The sequence below is a fragment of the Acomys russatus genome, chromosome 16 (assembly GCF_903995435.1).
Source record: "Acomys russatus chromosome 16, mAcoRus1.1, whole genome shotgun sequence".
Taxonomy (NCBI): domain Eukaryota; kingdom Metazoa; phylum Chordata; class Mammalia; order Rodentia; family Muridae; genus Acomys; species Acomys russatus.
Genome location: NC_067152.1, coordinates 17,396,696 through 17,410,876, shown reverse-complemented (window position 1 = coordinate 17,410,876; position 14,181 = coordinate 17,396,696). Strand labels below are relative to the sequence as shown.

General features: G+C 40.3%; 1 protein-coding gene across 2 annotated transcripts in view; it reads left to right on the top strand.

Moving 5' to 3' along the window:
- The window catches only part of Tom1l1 (target of myb1 like 1 membrane trafficking protein), a 39,182-nt gene extending 26,523 nt beyond the window's left edge, over positions 1–12,659 (top strand). The window contains exons 10-15 of one of the 2 annotated variants that reach the window (XR_007832028.1): positions 437–554; positions 1,744–1,843; positions 6,342–6,425; positions 8,691–8,796; positions 9,213–9,288; positions 12,548–12,659. Coding sequence is in view for 1 of the 2 variants with exons in the window: in XM_051158293.1 (XP_051014250.1) it covers positions 437–554; positions 1,744–1,843; positions 6,374–6,425; positions 8,691–8,796; positions 9,213–9,288; positions 12,548–12,611 (516 nt within the window). In the remaining variant the exon portion in view is untranslated. The remainder of the gene's footprint in view (positions 1–436; positions 555–1,743; positions 1,844–6,341; positions 6,426–8,690; positions 8,797–9,212; positions 9,289–12,547) is intronic. The other variant, XM_051158293.1, reaches the window with a different exon arrangement.
- The last annotated feature ends 1,522 nt before the right edge of the window (positions 12,660–14,181 follow it).

Genomic DNA, 14,181 nt, shown 5'->3' with positions numbered 1-14,181 from the left:
TTCAGGAAGATTGCATAAAGACAGCTCTTTAAAGAGAAATACACAGTGGCAGCCTGCAGTGGCTTTGGTGGTGTGGTATCCATCTTAAGTTGTAACTCTAAGCAAAGGCTCGTGTACTTAGTGAGATGTAATTTCTGCTATGGTGACCTGGTGGATGAAGGTTTCCTCAAAAAGTATCCAAAGGAATGTGTGTGGAGAAAGCCATGCTGAGCTGCATGATTCTTCCCCTAAACTGTATCTTTTTTGTTTGTTTATTTGTTTTGTTTTTCGAGACAGGGTTTCTCTGTGTAGCCTTGGCTGTCCTGGACACGCATTGTAGACCAGGCTGGCCTCGAACTCACAGGGATCCACCTGCCTCTGCCTCCCGGGTGTTGGGATTAATGGTGTGTGTCACCACCGCCCGCCTAAACTGGATCTTTGTTTGCTTTGTTTTCAGACTTCCAACGAGCCCTCTGCTCCTTCCTGTGATCTGCTAGACCTGAGCCCCATCGAGCCAGTGGCTGTGTCCAATGGGGGAGCACTCAACACCGTGAATGCTCAGCTTTCAGGCTTAAGTAAATAAGCACCTGGGCCTCCTCTCTTCAGCACTGGCGCCTGATAGGGGAGCATTCTCCTCGGTTTCCTTGTCAAATGCCTCCTGAGAAGGACTGAAGTCAGTCTCAGAGATCTCTTACCAGGAGATGTAATCGCTTCGCTGCAAAAGGTTTTGCAGGGGAGGGTTTTGGAGCTCATCCGAGTGACTCAGAATCCCATGGATTTTTAACTACCCTGCAGAGGTTTCACTCCTCGCTCCTTGTTAAGTCAAATCTCCTCTGAACATAGACTACAGTTGTGAGGCTTCTCCGCCATGCCACACTGTCAGAGAAGGGCCTAGTTGATGCGGACAGTGGAGTTCAGGGATTACCAGGCAGGTAGTGAAAGGGGAAAGGCAGTGAGAGATGCAACCTGGAGGTTCAGTTCTGCCCCCTAGCCTTTGAGTCACCCCTACTTTCTGAAGAGAAGCACGGTTTCCTGAGAACACCGTGAAGGTGAATGGAATGGTATTTGCAAAATGCGCTGTAGGTTTGGAGTACCCTACCTTAATCTTAACTTTTTGTGTCTTCTGTCCTTATTTCCAACAGTTTTCTTATGCTACAAGATAGGCATCATGAAAAAAAAAAATCTACAATTAGAGTTCAGCCAAACCATAATTTGTTTTTCTCTTATATTTTGGCGTTTCCACAGCTTCCTTCATTTCTGAAATATCAGTGTCTTACTTATGTAAGCCAGTGTGATTTGTGGAGCTGCTTGCACTGGAGACTTTCGTGGGTTTTTATTTTGGAATTTGGGTAAAGAAAGATAATTATTCCCTTTCTGTGTCCTGAAAGTAGGAGAATTTAAAGGCTTAGAGGTAGAGCTCTGTGGAAATTACAACTGTTCACTTGTGCTAAGCAGGAGACATGTCCAGTCCTTTCCATTTTGGATCAGCTTGAGATTTTAGAAAATACCATACATAATATTTTCCATTTATGGTAGCCTCTTTATGTGGCAGGGACTGTCTACCTTTGTCTCTTTTTCTGTCCCCCATAAATGATGCTTTTCAATCTCTCTTAAAGGAAACACTATGATTTTATGGCAACAGAAGTCTTAAGTTAATCTTTTTTTTTTACTGTGGAAAATTGAGCATAATAATGATGGTAACAACGAGCATGATAAAATTCACCTTAAAAAAAAAAAATCAAACAAATGCCTTTTATATTGTAGGTGTCAGCTCTCCAAATCCTGTTGTAACAAGCAGCTTGTATCCCAGTCTTCACCCACAGGTGGATTTGCTAGCATCAGAAAATACAGAAACACCCACCTTGTAAGTATGTCAGTAACACCAGAGAACTTAATTCCATGACACTGCAGTTCCTTAAGGAAAGGTGGTGTTGTGGGACATGATTTCTGGGGAGATGTGAACAAGCATCTATTCACCCCAGATAAGGATCACACAGCTGACTAAAGTACAGATACCACCAAAGTCCGACTTGGTGAACCATAAGTTTTATTGGGATATTTACAGGAATAGGGTGAGGGGTTATTTGCAGGAGCAGATATGACTCAAAGGTGCTACATTACGAAGAAAGCCCACCTCAGCACGTGTGACAGCTCATGAAAGCTGGAAATCCGAATATCACTGTAGAACCTGTAGTTATCTCAACAAGATAGTGTCTCTCTTCTAGGCAGCTCGGTTGTTCTGCGTCTCTTATCGGCAGCTTGGCATATCTCTGTTCCTTCCTAGTGGCTTACCTGGTCTCAGCTTCTTCCAGGTGGCTCTGCTGTCTAAGCCTCTTCTAGGCAGCTCATCTTGTCTGAGAGTGTCTCTTAGCAATCCTTAAAGCTGATATGCTAGGAGAGGGTGGAGCCTAGTGAATCTGGTCAGTTTTAGTGACTTCCTGAATCTGTAAAGTTGATTACTTCCTGAGCATAAGGAGATTCCTTGCAGGATGGACTGTTAAGCCTCCCTTTAGAACATCCTGCTGTTTTACCTCCCCTTAAACATCCCGTGTTTTATGGAATCTCCCTCCAAGATGGAAGATTTTCTTTTTTTGTTGTTTTATTTTTGGTTTGGTTTTGGTTTTGGTGTTTTCGATACAGGCTGTCCTGGACTCACTTTGTAGACCAGGCTGGCCTCAAATCACAGTGATCCACCTGCCTCTTCCTCCAGTGCTGGGATTAAAGGAGTGTGCCACCACGCCCGGCTGGAAGGTTTTAATATTAAAGGAAACTGCTATACCACACCTGGTACAAAAAAGTAGAGACTTTACAGTTGGACAGGCCTGTGTCAAATCTTAGCCTTGCTTCCTTTTAACGGTCTGGCGTAGCATGGAATTCTTAACCACTGTGAATTGTCATGTTCCTGTAAGAATAATTCTTAGGAATCATACAAAGATCATGAAATATTCAGTAAAATGCCTAACATAGCACTTACTACCCCCCCTCCCATGCTGAGCCTTCAATATGTCTGTCTCTGATTTTGTTCATGGTAATCAGTTATAGGAAATACAGTGAAAAAGAGGACTGATTGCGGTGACAGTAACAACCACACTGATTTCATGAGATACCTACAGATAGCAATGCTCCGTAACTTTGTTGAGTTTATGTAAGCATTTGCAAAAGTTTTGTGTTTGTTTGTTTGTTTATTTTGATTAGTGTCATAATTATTGTTATGGGACTTAGGAATGGAACTTGCCAAAATACACACAGTAATTAGCAAGATCACCAAAAAAGAAACACCAGTACCTCATAAGGGAATACCAATGCATGTGCACCGACTTTCAGATTTCTCAGGGAACTGTCAGTAAAATGTCAAGATTGGTTGGCTGATTGATTGATTTCTTTTCCTTCCTTCCTTCCTTCCTTCTTTTCTTTCTTTCTTTCTTTAAGAATGTTTCATTCTACAGCGCAGGCTGACCCAGAACTCACTAAGTAACCAAGGCTGGCTGTAAATTCAGTCAACTTCCTACCTCAGTCTCCTGAGTACAGGGATGATAGTCATGAGCCATCGTGTTTGCTAAGAACTCATTGGCTGTAAAAATGATACAATCACGAAATTAGGTAACTTTATAAGGGACAATTGACACTTAATACTGCATTTACTTTGGGCCTGCAATCTTAAGTTAAGGATAGACAGCAGTTGTTTCCCTGTCATCCTGCTAACCTTGTTGGGTAACGTGAGAATGAATAATACAGAAAAATTTGCCTTGCAGCAAATGTTGCCAAATAACTCTCTAAAGAAACCAAGTCTCAGCTACTGGTGTTTAGTTATGTTTAAGCCATCAGATCACACTCCAGTGTGCATGAATCACTAGGGTGACTTTAATGTCACATAGTGAACTTGAGAACACATTGATAGCCCACATAGGTTCTGACTCGGTAGGACAAAATCTTAGTTTTTAGAAGCATCCTAGGAGAATTACAAATGAGTGGCTTAAAAAAAAAAAAAAAGGTGTCAAACAGTTATTTCTCTGGAGATAATGTATGTACTCTGCCTTAAGTTTTAATTTGTTTCCTCCTTTAATTGTGAGCAGTTTGTGAGGTATGGGAATGCTTTTTTTTTTTTTTTTTTTTTTTTTTTTTTGGAAGCATTAGTGTGTAGGGTTGTCTGAGTATATTAGTTTCCTATGGCTGCCATTACAAATGCCCACAAAGTAGATGGTTTAAAGCCACAGATACTTATTATCCCATCTTCATGCAAACAAGAAGTTTGAAATTCAGTCTGTCTAGCATTTTTTTTTTTTTTAGTAACAATCTGTCCTCTTCCTCATTTTGGTGACTTGGTATTCCTTGGCTTCAGTGGTTTATTGGCTCTTCCAATTTCTGCCCCTCTGGGCCTCTCTTATATGCAACTAAAATCTCGCTAAGTTTTTCTAAGAGCCATTGGACTTGAAGCCCAGTCAGATCATCCATGTGAAGATCCTTACCTACAGGCACGGCCCCCTCTTTTCTGAATTAGACAGCACAGGGCCCAGGCATCATGACTTAGACATACCCTTTGAGGAGAGGGTGGACAGTGTTTAGTTCACTAGGCCCTCTGGAATCTTTGAGTTTATGTCTTTCACCAAACTACTTTTCAACACTTGTTTATTCATATTTATGGTCAGTGCTACACACATTCTGCTTTCCTGCTGCGACTCTGGTAACACTTGTTGGATCTGTAGCATCTCCTAAGTGTTTTAGGGCTTCTTAGTCTCTTTCACTCTTGTCCAAACTGCAGCATGTCTATGATCTATGCTGAGGTTCACTAACTCTTCTGTCATCTCCATTTCACAATTAAATTGATTCTAAGTTTGTTTCTAATTATATTTTTGTCTTTAAAGTTTTCACTTTGTTCTTTATGTTTTCTACTTGTTAGCTGACTGTTTCTATTTTTTTCCCCCTAATTTAAGAAGTATTACTGAATGCTTGCTTCTTGGAATATGTATACTGTGATAGCTGCTTTAAAATCTCCTCAGGATAATTCCAGCATCCGTGTTCTCTTGGTATTCACTTCTGTTGGCTGTCCTCTTACTACATTAAATTTTTTTTCTGGTTCTTTATATGCGTCATTTTGAATAAAAAATTCGGCATTTTTATTTTTACTAGTATATTCTTAGTTTTTTGGTAAAATGCAGTAGTGTTGATACTTTGATTTTAGTAAACAAAGAACTTGGTTAGATTTGCTTCATAATTTCAGCCTACCTCTGGGTATAGGATTCAAAAGTCAGCTGAATTTTCAGAGCCCTAGTTGTGCTGTTCAAGTCTGTACAGCCATGTAGCACCTTTGGTCAACCAAAAGTCTCGCAGTAGGTTGTGTCCAGTTCTCAATATTTTGGCATCATTATGAAGATCAGATTTATGAACATTAACAGGTCAATCATAGGATTTCATAACAACGTTACAAGATTGTATTCCTGAATTCTTTGTCCTCTGTGAGTTCTTTGGTGTTCTGGTGCTCCCCTTCTCTGTTCTCGGGCCATCTTAGTTATCGTGTCATCATTCCTCTGCTGTGCTTTTTCCAGACAAATGGTAGGACAGAGGGAAACAGCTGTTCTCCTCATGCTTTTGCAGTCATAGCTCAGCCAACTGGAGAGGAGGGTGTTTCCCTCACTCAAGAGTTTAATCTCCTGTAAGTCCGTGTTGCCTCCACAGCCACCGTGGGGCTGGCTATTTTTGGGATGTGAAGGTGGGTCAGAGACAGCTAGGGATGTGTTTCTTGCTCCCTGTATACAAATAGATGCTTTTCTTGGAGTATTGTCATACAAGCACTTATGGTTCTTGCTGGGGTTCAGGCTGCATTCAAACCAAGAGAATACAAAAAAGGGTAATTCCCCAATAGTTGAGATACTTAAATTTTGGACTTCTTTCCCAGTCAGCCTGCTACTATTTTCACATTCCTAACTAGCTTCTCTGTGTTTCAGGGGTTTTGTTTGTTTTCTTCCCAGCTTTTATAGTAGTATTCTGCAAGAGTAATGGGATAAAAAAAATTTTTTTTCCCCACACTTTGCCCAGAATGTTAACTTTCCCATCTTCTCTAACATTTGCTCTCCACTGCGTCTCATTTTTCAAGATGTAATGGGTCGTAGCTATGAATGGAAAGACTGAGTGCTGTGTTTGCACTGATGTATTATGCACACTTCAGGGCCGCAAGTCCGCTATTGCCAAAGACTGATGTGGTTGCTGTCTTTGATGTTAAGTTTCATGACCTGACCTGGAAGGCACTAAAGCCAGATGGCAACTGTTATTATTTTGTGAGTCTGAAGTGGGAGGCCATTTTGTATAGTTTGAAGGTGTGCTGCAGGAAAACCGTCTTACTTTTTGCATTTGTGTTCTCACTGTAGGGTAATCATGCTGTGTTGTCGCACTATCCTAGGTTTGCCCAAAGGACCAGCCAAAACCTCGCCTCAAGTCACACATATGATAATGTGAGTAACGAAACCCTTTTGCTGGCAGTGCACCTGGTCAGCGCACGATCGCGGCCAAAAGCACTGCTTGATCATTCCTATGCTCTGCTCTACGTACCCGCACAGTTGGTTCATACAGCCGTTGTTGGCAACCTCAGTCTTTTGAAGATAGACAAATTTTATTTTATTTCTCATAGATAAAGATGATTAAAGATCAAGATTCCATAATTGCGCTTAGTGGTACAACACTTTTCTAGTACTCCCAGGCCCTAAGTTTCATCCTCACACTGTAAGAAAAGAGATTATATTCCCTTTAACATTGTTTGTATTTGCAAAGATTTAAAGTTGTTCATCTCTCCTTCTCTAAACCCTTTTGAGGGCCATCAGCTTCTTTCATGGAGTCACACTCCTAGTCTTAAGAATGAATCACTTCCTTTTTTGTGTACATATGACTCTCACTCTCCTTGTTCCCGTATCTTTTCATGGCTCTGCCTTCTCTCATCTGTCAGTACTGGAAACCCCAGGAGCAGACTTCCCTCTTACCTACTTTCATCCCTTTACAATCTTTTGGTTTTCCTTCTTTCTTATTTGAGACAGGGACTCATTTAGCCAAAGCTGGCCATGAACTTCACAGCCACATCTCTTGCCTTCTAGTGGAATTAAAGGCATGCATTATTATGCCTAGCTTGGTTCCTGTCTTAAAATAACCAAGATTTGACAATCAATTTTTTTTAACATTTATTTATTTATTTATGTTTATTTTTTTAAGATTTATTTATTATTATGTACACAGCACTGTCTTTGTATACACCTGAAGGCCAGAAGAGGGCATCAGATTACATAATAGATGGTTGTGAGCCACCATGTGGTTGCTGGGAATTGAACTCGGGACCTTTGGAAAAGTAGGCGGTGGTCTTAACCACTGAGCCATCTCTCCAGCCCCGACAATTAATGTTTTTTTCTCCAGCCTAGACACTGTTCTCTGAACTCAGGATTCATTATCAATTTTGCATTTACTCTCATCCTTTTCTTCCCAGTAACTACTTTCAGCCAGCTCTTCTAGCAGACTCCGTACCTCATTGAGCAGCCAGTGCACTCTGTCAGGTGCTTAGGTGGAAAGCTTTGGCAAGTATCACTTGACCTTACCATTTTCCCTTCTGCTTTTAAAATGTTAACCGTCCACATCTCACCTCTCCACTTTCACACCCCAGTTTAAGTGCTCGCACGGTGGCTACTGTAGTAACCTCTCCAGGCTTGTTGTGTTTAAGCCTTTGCCTCCCAACGCTTCTCTCCAGCCCTACCCCAGACCATCATCTACTCGTAAAAAACAAACCCAAGCAGTCTCCTTCAGCCATGTCACTCGTCTGCTCAAAACCCGCTTGCTTGTCCTCCTGTCTTATTCTGTATAAACCTGGAATGCTGATCTTACCCTGCCCATTACATCTCCTTCCTCACCCCTGACCTCTTCTTGGCTCACTATGCTTCAACCATGGTAGCTTTCCTGGCATCAGAGCCTGGAAACTGTGTCCCATAATAACCAGTCATCACTGCCTGAGGGTCCCCAGTGACAAGGCTGTCTGCAGAACCCCATTCTACCTCAGCCTCTCTTCCCAGTTATCCTGCTCTCAACACAGAACAGGCCACTGGACACTGATTTCCTTTTGTCTGGTTCAGCAGGTGCTTCGTCTGTTTTATTTCTGGTCTTAATACTTCCTGGAAGCCAATAAGTATATGTCCAGGACTTACTTGTAAGATGAAGGAAGAAATTACAGTGCTTTTGACTAAGACAGAGTCTTACTATGTCAGAGAGCTTAGCCGCAAACTCACCATTTTCCTGACAGCCTCTCAGGTTCTATCTTTATATGGGTGTGCTAGCTAAACCTAGATAAAGAAGGAATTTATCCTCATTAGTCTTGATTTGATACCCTCACTGCATGCCTGTTTATAAACTGAATTTCATTCCTGTTCAAGGCTGAGAATTCATATTCAGAGTGAAACAGAAGCTAGATTGAGCCACATAATTCTGATTCTTCCTTAAAAACAGCATTTTAAAATGCGTTTTACATTTTGTTTGGAAATGGAATGTAATGAGCACGAAGCCATGCAGAAAGGTAGTCAATGTTACAAGTAGTTATTACCTTAAAATGAAAGTAGTAAAGATGACTAGTTCTCAGCTAGTTGAGTGTGTACGGTTCTTGGAGCAGTGCCATTTGGAAGCTAGAAATCTGAGTAACGAATGTGTTTAATGTAGAAAGTAGGCCTGAACATGTGTTACACTTTCTTCAGGTCCTGGAACACTCCAATTCAGTACTGCTTCAGCCAGTTAGCCTACAGACAGCCACAGCAGCACCATCCAACCAGAGGCTGCCACCCTTGCCCAGCAGTCACTCAGGTACACAAGACTTTATACTTTGCATCAAATAATTTGTGAGAATAACTGAATCTGCCAGAGATTATTAACTAAAAATAGAGAAATGTGGGGAGCTCACTGTATATGGAAGCTACAAGTAATAAACTCAGGGCCGACACAATTTTGACTCACATTAGATTATAAAAATAGTTGTTCTGAACTGAATGTTGTACTGGGTTCACACAAATAGAACTTTAGTTGAAGCTTGGAAACCTTTTTTTATATATACACTCATGGAACTCAGTAGCATTTGAATATTATTTTGGTTGTGTTCATTACAATCACATATTTAAATATAAATTAAATATTAAGTATTGTTACATTAAGTAGATGTTAATTCTATTCATTGTGCATGCTCCTCAGATGTGTACTTACTGCTTTTTTTTCTCCACCTAAAGTGATAACAAACAATGATCTCCAGCCACCCAATTACTATGAGGTAATGGAGTTTGATCCCCTAGCTCCTGCTACAGAGTAAGTCATTTATAAAAGTATTAATTTGTGTTTTGTCATGGTTACCACTGATGGCAGAGCTGAGCTTGGTCATTCATTTAACTTTGTTTAGCTGCTGGAAGAAATTGCCTTATTAAAAATGATTTATTAGGTTTTTATGGTGGCTATTGCTCTTAATGGCCTTACTGCTCTCAACTGTGACTGAAAAATAAAAATGCTAGGGTGGTAGCACATTAAGAAATAACTGGAAACAACACTCTTCACAGATTGGAGGCAAGTGTCTCTGTAGCTTAGGGCACGATTCGTTGCTGACATGTGCCATATTTTAAAACTGTTTTCCCAGAGCTGAATCAAGACATGTAAAAACTTTTTGTGTTCAACATGTATGACAAAATTATCCTTAAAAATGCCTATTAATGTTAAAATTGTTTTATAGCCAGGTATAGCTAGACAGAACTTATATACTTTCAGCACATAGGAGACAGAGGGAGGAGGATTACAAGTGAGGTCCATGTAAGACTTTGACCAAGGGCTGGAGAGATGGCTCAGAGGTTAAGAGCACTGACTGCTCTTTCAAAGGTCCTGAGTTCAATTCCCAGTAACCACATGATGGCTCACAACCATCTATAATGAGATCTGGTGTCCCCTTCTGGCTCTGGCATGCAGGCAAAGCACAGTATACATAATAAATAAACAAACAAATAAATAAAAAGACTTTGACCAAAAGTAAAAAGAAAATGCTTTTAATTTGAAATCCTTAAGGTACCATCACTTAATATTTGGGAAAGTAAGCACCATACAGGGTTTTTATTACTTCACGTGTTTTATTTGCCTGCATGCATGGCTGTACATGGCATGTGTACCCTATACTTGTGGAGGCAAGAGGCATCATATTCCCAGGAACTGTTGATACAGACTGTTATAAACCTCTATGTGGGCACTGGAAATTGAGCCCAGGTCCTCTGAAAAGCAGCCAGTGTTCTTAACTGCTGAGCCATCTTTCAGCCCCATATCATGGATTTAATATCCTCTTGAGTGACAGATTACCATATTTCCCCAATTGTGAAAAATGTTCCAACAAGTTTTTGGAAATCACCATTCAGAAACTGGTAGCCTGGATCCCTGTATGCGGTCCCTACTTGTATTTTGTTTGATCTATATGAAATTTAAAATGTACATTTTAGAAATTATCAATAGTTAAAAACTAATATAACCAGTGCCGGGCGTGGTGGTGCATGCCTGTAATCCCAGCACTCGGGAGGCAGAGGCAGACGGATTGCTGTGAGTTCAAGGGCAGCCTGGTCTACAAAGTGAGTCCAGGACAGCCAAGACTATGCAGAGAAAACCTGTCTCAAAAAAAAAAAAAAACTAGTATAACCAAAATAGTCCTACTTCCCAAGCTTTGATATACTGTAGAAGTACCAGGCTTGTGGTGTTCTATGCTAGCAAAGGTTGTGGTGGTGTCTCCTGTACAGAGATATTCTGTAGGTTACCATGGTCCTCTTGACACAGGACTGCTAATGGCCTGGCCTGGCACATGTAATCATTTGATACACTGTCTCCTTATTTAAGCCCTTAAAGTAGATTCCACTTGGCATCATTTATTAGTAAACCTTAATGGACTCAGGAAACCTTCTTGCCCCAACCTGAGTGCTGGGATCATAGGCCTGTACCACCACACCCAATTGCTAAGCACTTTTCCTAACTCAGGATGATGGAATTTCCTTAGGTCAACGCTTGATGAAGTAACTATGTCACTGAATATATTGGTAGTTAAAGAACTGATACTTAAATTCCATGCCAGGATATGTTAGGTTCCTGGACATATTCAAGTTAACCAGCAGCTTTAATTAGGTATGGCATGTCTGCATACTGTGGGTGAGATGGTCAGAAGACAAGCAGGAGAATTAAACTTCTTCAATCCTTTGCCACTGTGGTTCTTGCTTTCTGGACACTTAAGACCTTCAGTTCAATTTAGGTCTGATTAAATCTAGGAACTTCTAAAGAAAAAGAATGTAGACTCTTGGAAGTTCTAGAGTTTTAACATCACGGGTTGGCCAGGAATTGCAGGCCAAGAATTTTCTTTTTTTCCCAATGGGACAAATATTTATCTCCAGAATACACACAATTCTGTTGTTTAACATTTCCTGCATTCTGAAGGCAGTGACTGTTACCTAATTTTGATCAAGATAAGCTCTCTGTTCTTATGAACATTAAATGTAATGTATATCTGGAAGGCAAATATATTTTTGTGTCGCTAGTAAAGGATATAGTGACAAGAGTGTATAGAACAGGAACGAGTAACATAGATGAAGGCTAGAGGGTAACAGAGGCAGCGTTGCTAGTTTTGCTAAGACTACAAAATAACTTGAATAAAAACCCAGTACAAAGTTTTAGCAAATTCAATGAACTGGAAATGCCAACACGAAGAGCAAAGAAATAAGGACCTAGTGTCAGGCGTGGAACCTTCACCTGCACATAGCTATGATTAACACTACCCAGAGTACAAACACATCAAAACCCAAAACTACATGTTGGTTTAAGTTACATGGAAATTGGTGGTTTTATTAAAAGTCACTTTAGTGAACTGGGGACAGAAGCCACATTTTAATATTTAAAGTGAGAATACATACAAGTAACTTATGTAAAATGCTGATGAGCATGGCTCGGGAAGTAGGGGATCTATGGGATGAGAGATTTTGCACTGGTATAAAAGCAAGCTACTGATGGCTGGAACTTGGTATAGAAGAAGTTGAAGATTTGGAAAAGAGGGCATTTGCTGAAGAGGTGTTTCAGAAGATAGGTTGACAGGACTGTGGAAGGAAAGGTCAATGCGCATGAAAATAATCTGGAGGGACTGAGAAAGGACACTGAAGTTTCCATATTTAGATGGGCAACCTAGTAAGACATGAGGTTTTTCCCCCTGAGAGATACTAAGAGCAGTGGTTTAAGGAATATAAAAGGTAAAATTACTTCATGGAAAGTTAAGTCTAGAATTTTTAGAAATATTGTAAAATTTATGAAGCTGGTCACTTTAGTTTGTTTTAATTTGAGCCAGTTTTCCTTTAAATCAAAAGTAAAAACAAATTGGCTTTTACCAGGCATAGGAAAGAAGTCTAACATTAGATGTTTTATGTAAGAATAATCTCAAAGATAGAGATCTTTGTCTTCTCACTTAGGATGCCTGGGCACCCCAGATAGTCTGTATATAGCTCTTGTGGTGGTGATACAGTACTTTAAAGGGGGTGTGTACTTCTGCTTTGATGCCTTTTTTTTTCAGAGCTGTTTATGAAGAAATTGATGCTTACCACCACAAAGGAGCTCAAAGTCATAGTGACTGCTGAGGTAAGACACCAGCTCATGCAACGTAACTTCATATAATTTCAGTGAAAGTATCACATTTTGTATTGAATTCTATAAGGACCATTTAAGTTTGGCACTTATTTTAGTACAAAACCAAGTTCCTCTCAACTATTTAGTGATAACCAGTGCTCACTAATGAACTATAATCTCTATGATCTTATCATTTAACTAATGAGGCATGGAAATTCAAAAGTTTGGTTTTGGTATGTATTAATACTAACTGTGGGTGGTGGCGCACGCCTTTAATCCCAGCACTCAGGAGGTAGAGTCAGGCAGATCTCTGTGAGTTCAAGGCCAGTCTGGTCTACAAAGAAAGTTCCAGGACAGCCAGGGATATTATACAGAGAAACCATGTCTTGCAAAACCAAAACCAAAACCAAAAAAGTATTACTGCTAACAAAAACCAATGTTCAGTAGAAATTCCTTGTCATTTTAATGCAGCTTCAGTGTGCTAGCTGGACAAAAAGAACCCAGCTCCTGCACCAGTTATCCTACCTACTGGATGCCTGGTCTCCACTGGCCTGTTCACTCTTTATTCCCTCCACATCTGTCAGTGTGGGGGAAGTGCATTCCAATCTTTCCTCTGCTTAAGTGGTCTTCCAGTCCTTCAGGAAGTGAAGGAGATGGGTCAATATCTCCCTTTATTTCAGATGGAAGATCTGAGCATCACAAAGGGTCAGCTCTGTAAAGTAGTCTCTGATCAACGGAGGCCTGACAAATAAGACCTGCCACAGTGGACCACTTCTCTACTGAAAGCGTCAACTGAACAGTTAACACTTCTGGGCTAACCATGCTGTTCCCGACAATAGCCTGGGATTTCAGGAGAACCTGGGTGCAACAGTTACAACAAGCAGAGTGAAACTGCCTGGCACTAAGCCAACTGGTTACACTGTAGACATGTTGTGCAGGCAGGCTGTGTCCTACCAGTACAAATCACGGCAGATCTATCAATGGTACTTGAAGATCATCCTACTACACAGCATTGTGAACAGATGACAAGAAGTGAGGAAGAAAATAGGTGCCTTCATTTACCTGAGCCTGAATGTAGAAGTCAGTTTGCACTTGTTTATAAGTAACACTTTGGTTTAGAATTGCTTTAAAGACATGATGACTTGTTTAATTATGTTTCAAGTGCCTAAGCAGGCCACTGCATCTGGTGGCCTTTAAGTATAGTTCTTTATAAAGTTAAACATTCTTGCCTTGTATTATAATTTACAGTTTGATTTGAAACAAATACTAGAAAACAGTACTGTGCATCTTTGACTTAAAATTAAATTACTATTAATTTGTCAGAGTTGTGGTTTTTTTTTTAACCTCGAAGAGCTTTTATGTCAGGAAGTCTTCACAATTTCATCCTTAAATGGTTAAAACTGATGAATGTGGAATTATGGTGGTAAATGCTGGCACAGACTAACAGGTGTAATTCTTCTGTTACATCATGATACCATCATTTCCAAATCATTGTGTGTTCAGTACTCTGAATAAAACATTCCTTTAAAACTGTCTGTTCTGCCAAAGACGGATGAAGGCATTTGTTACCATGTCTGGCAT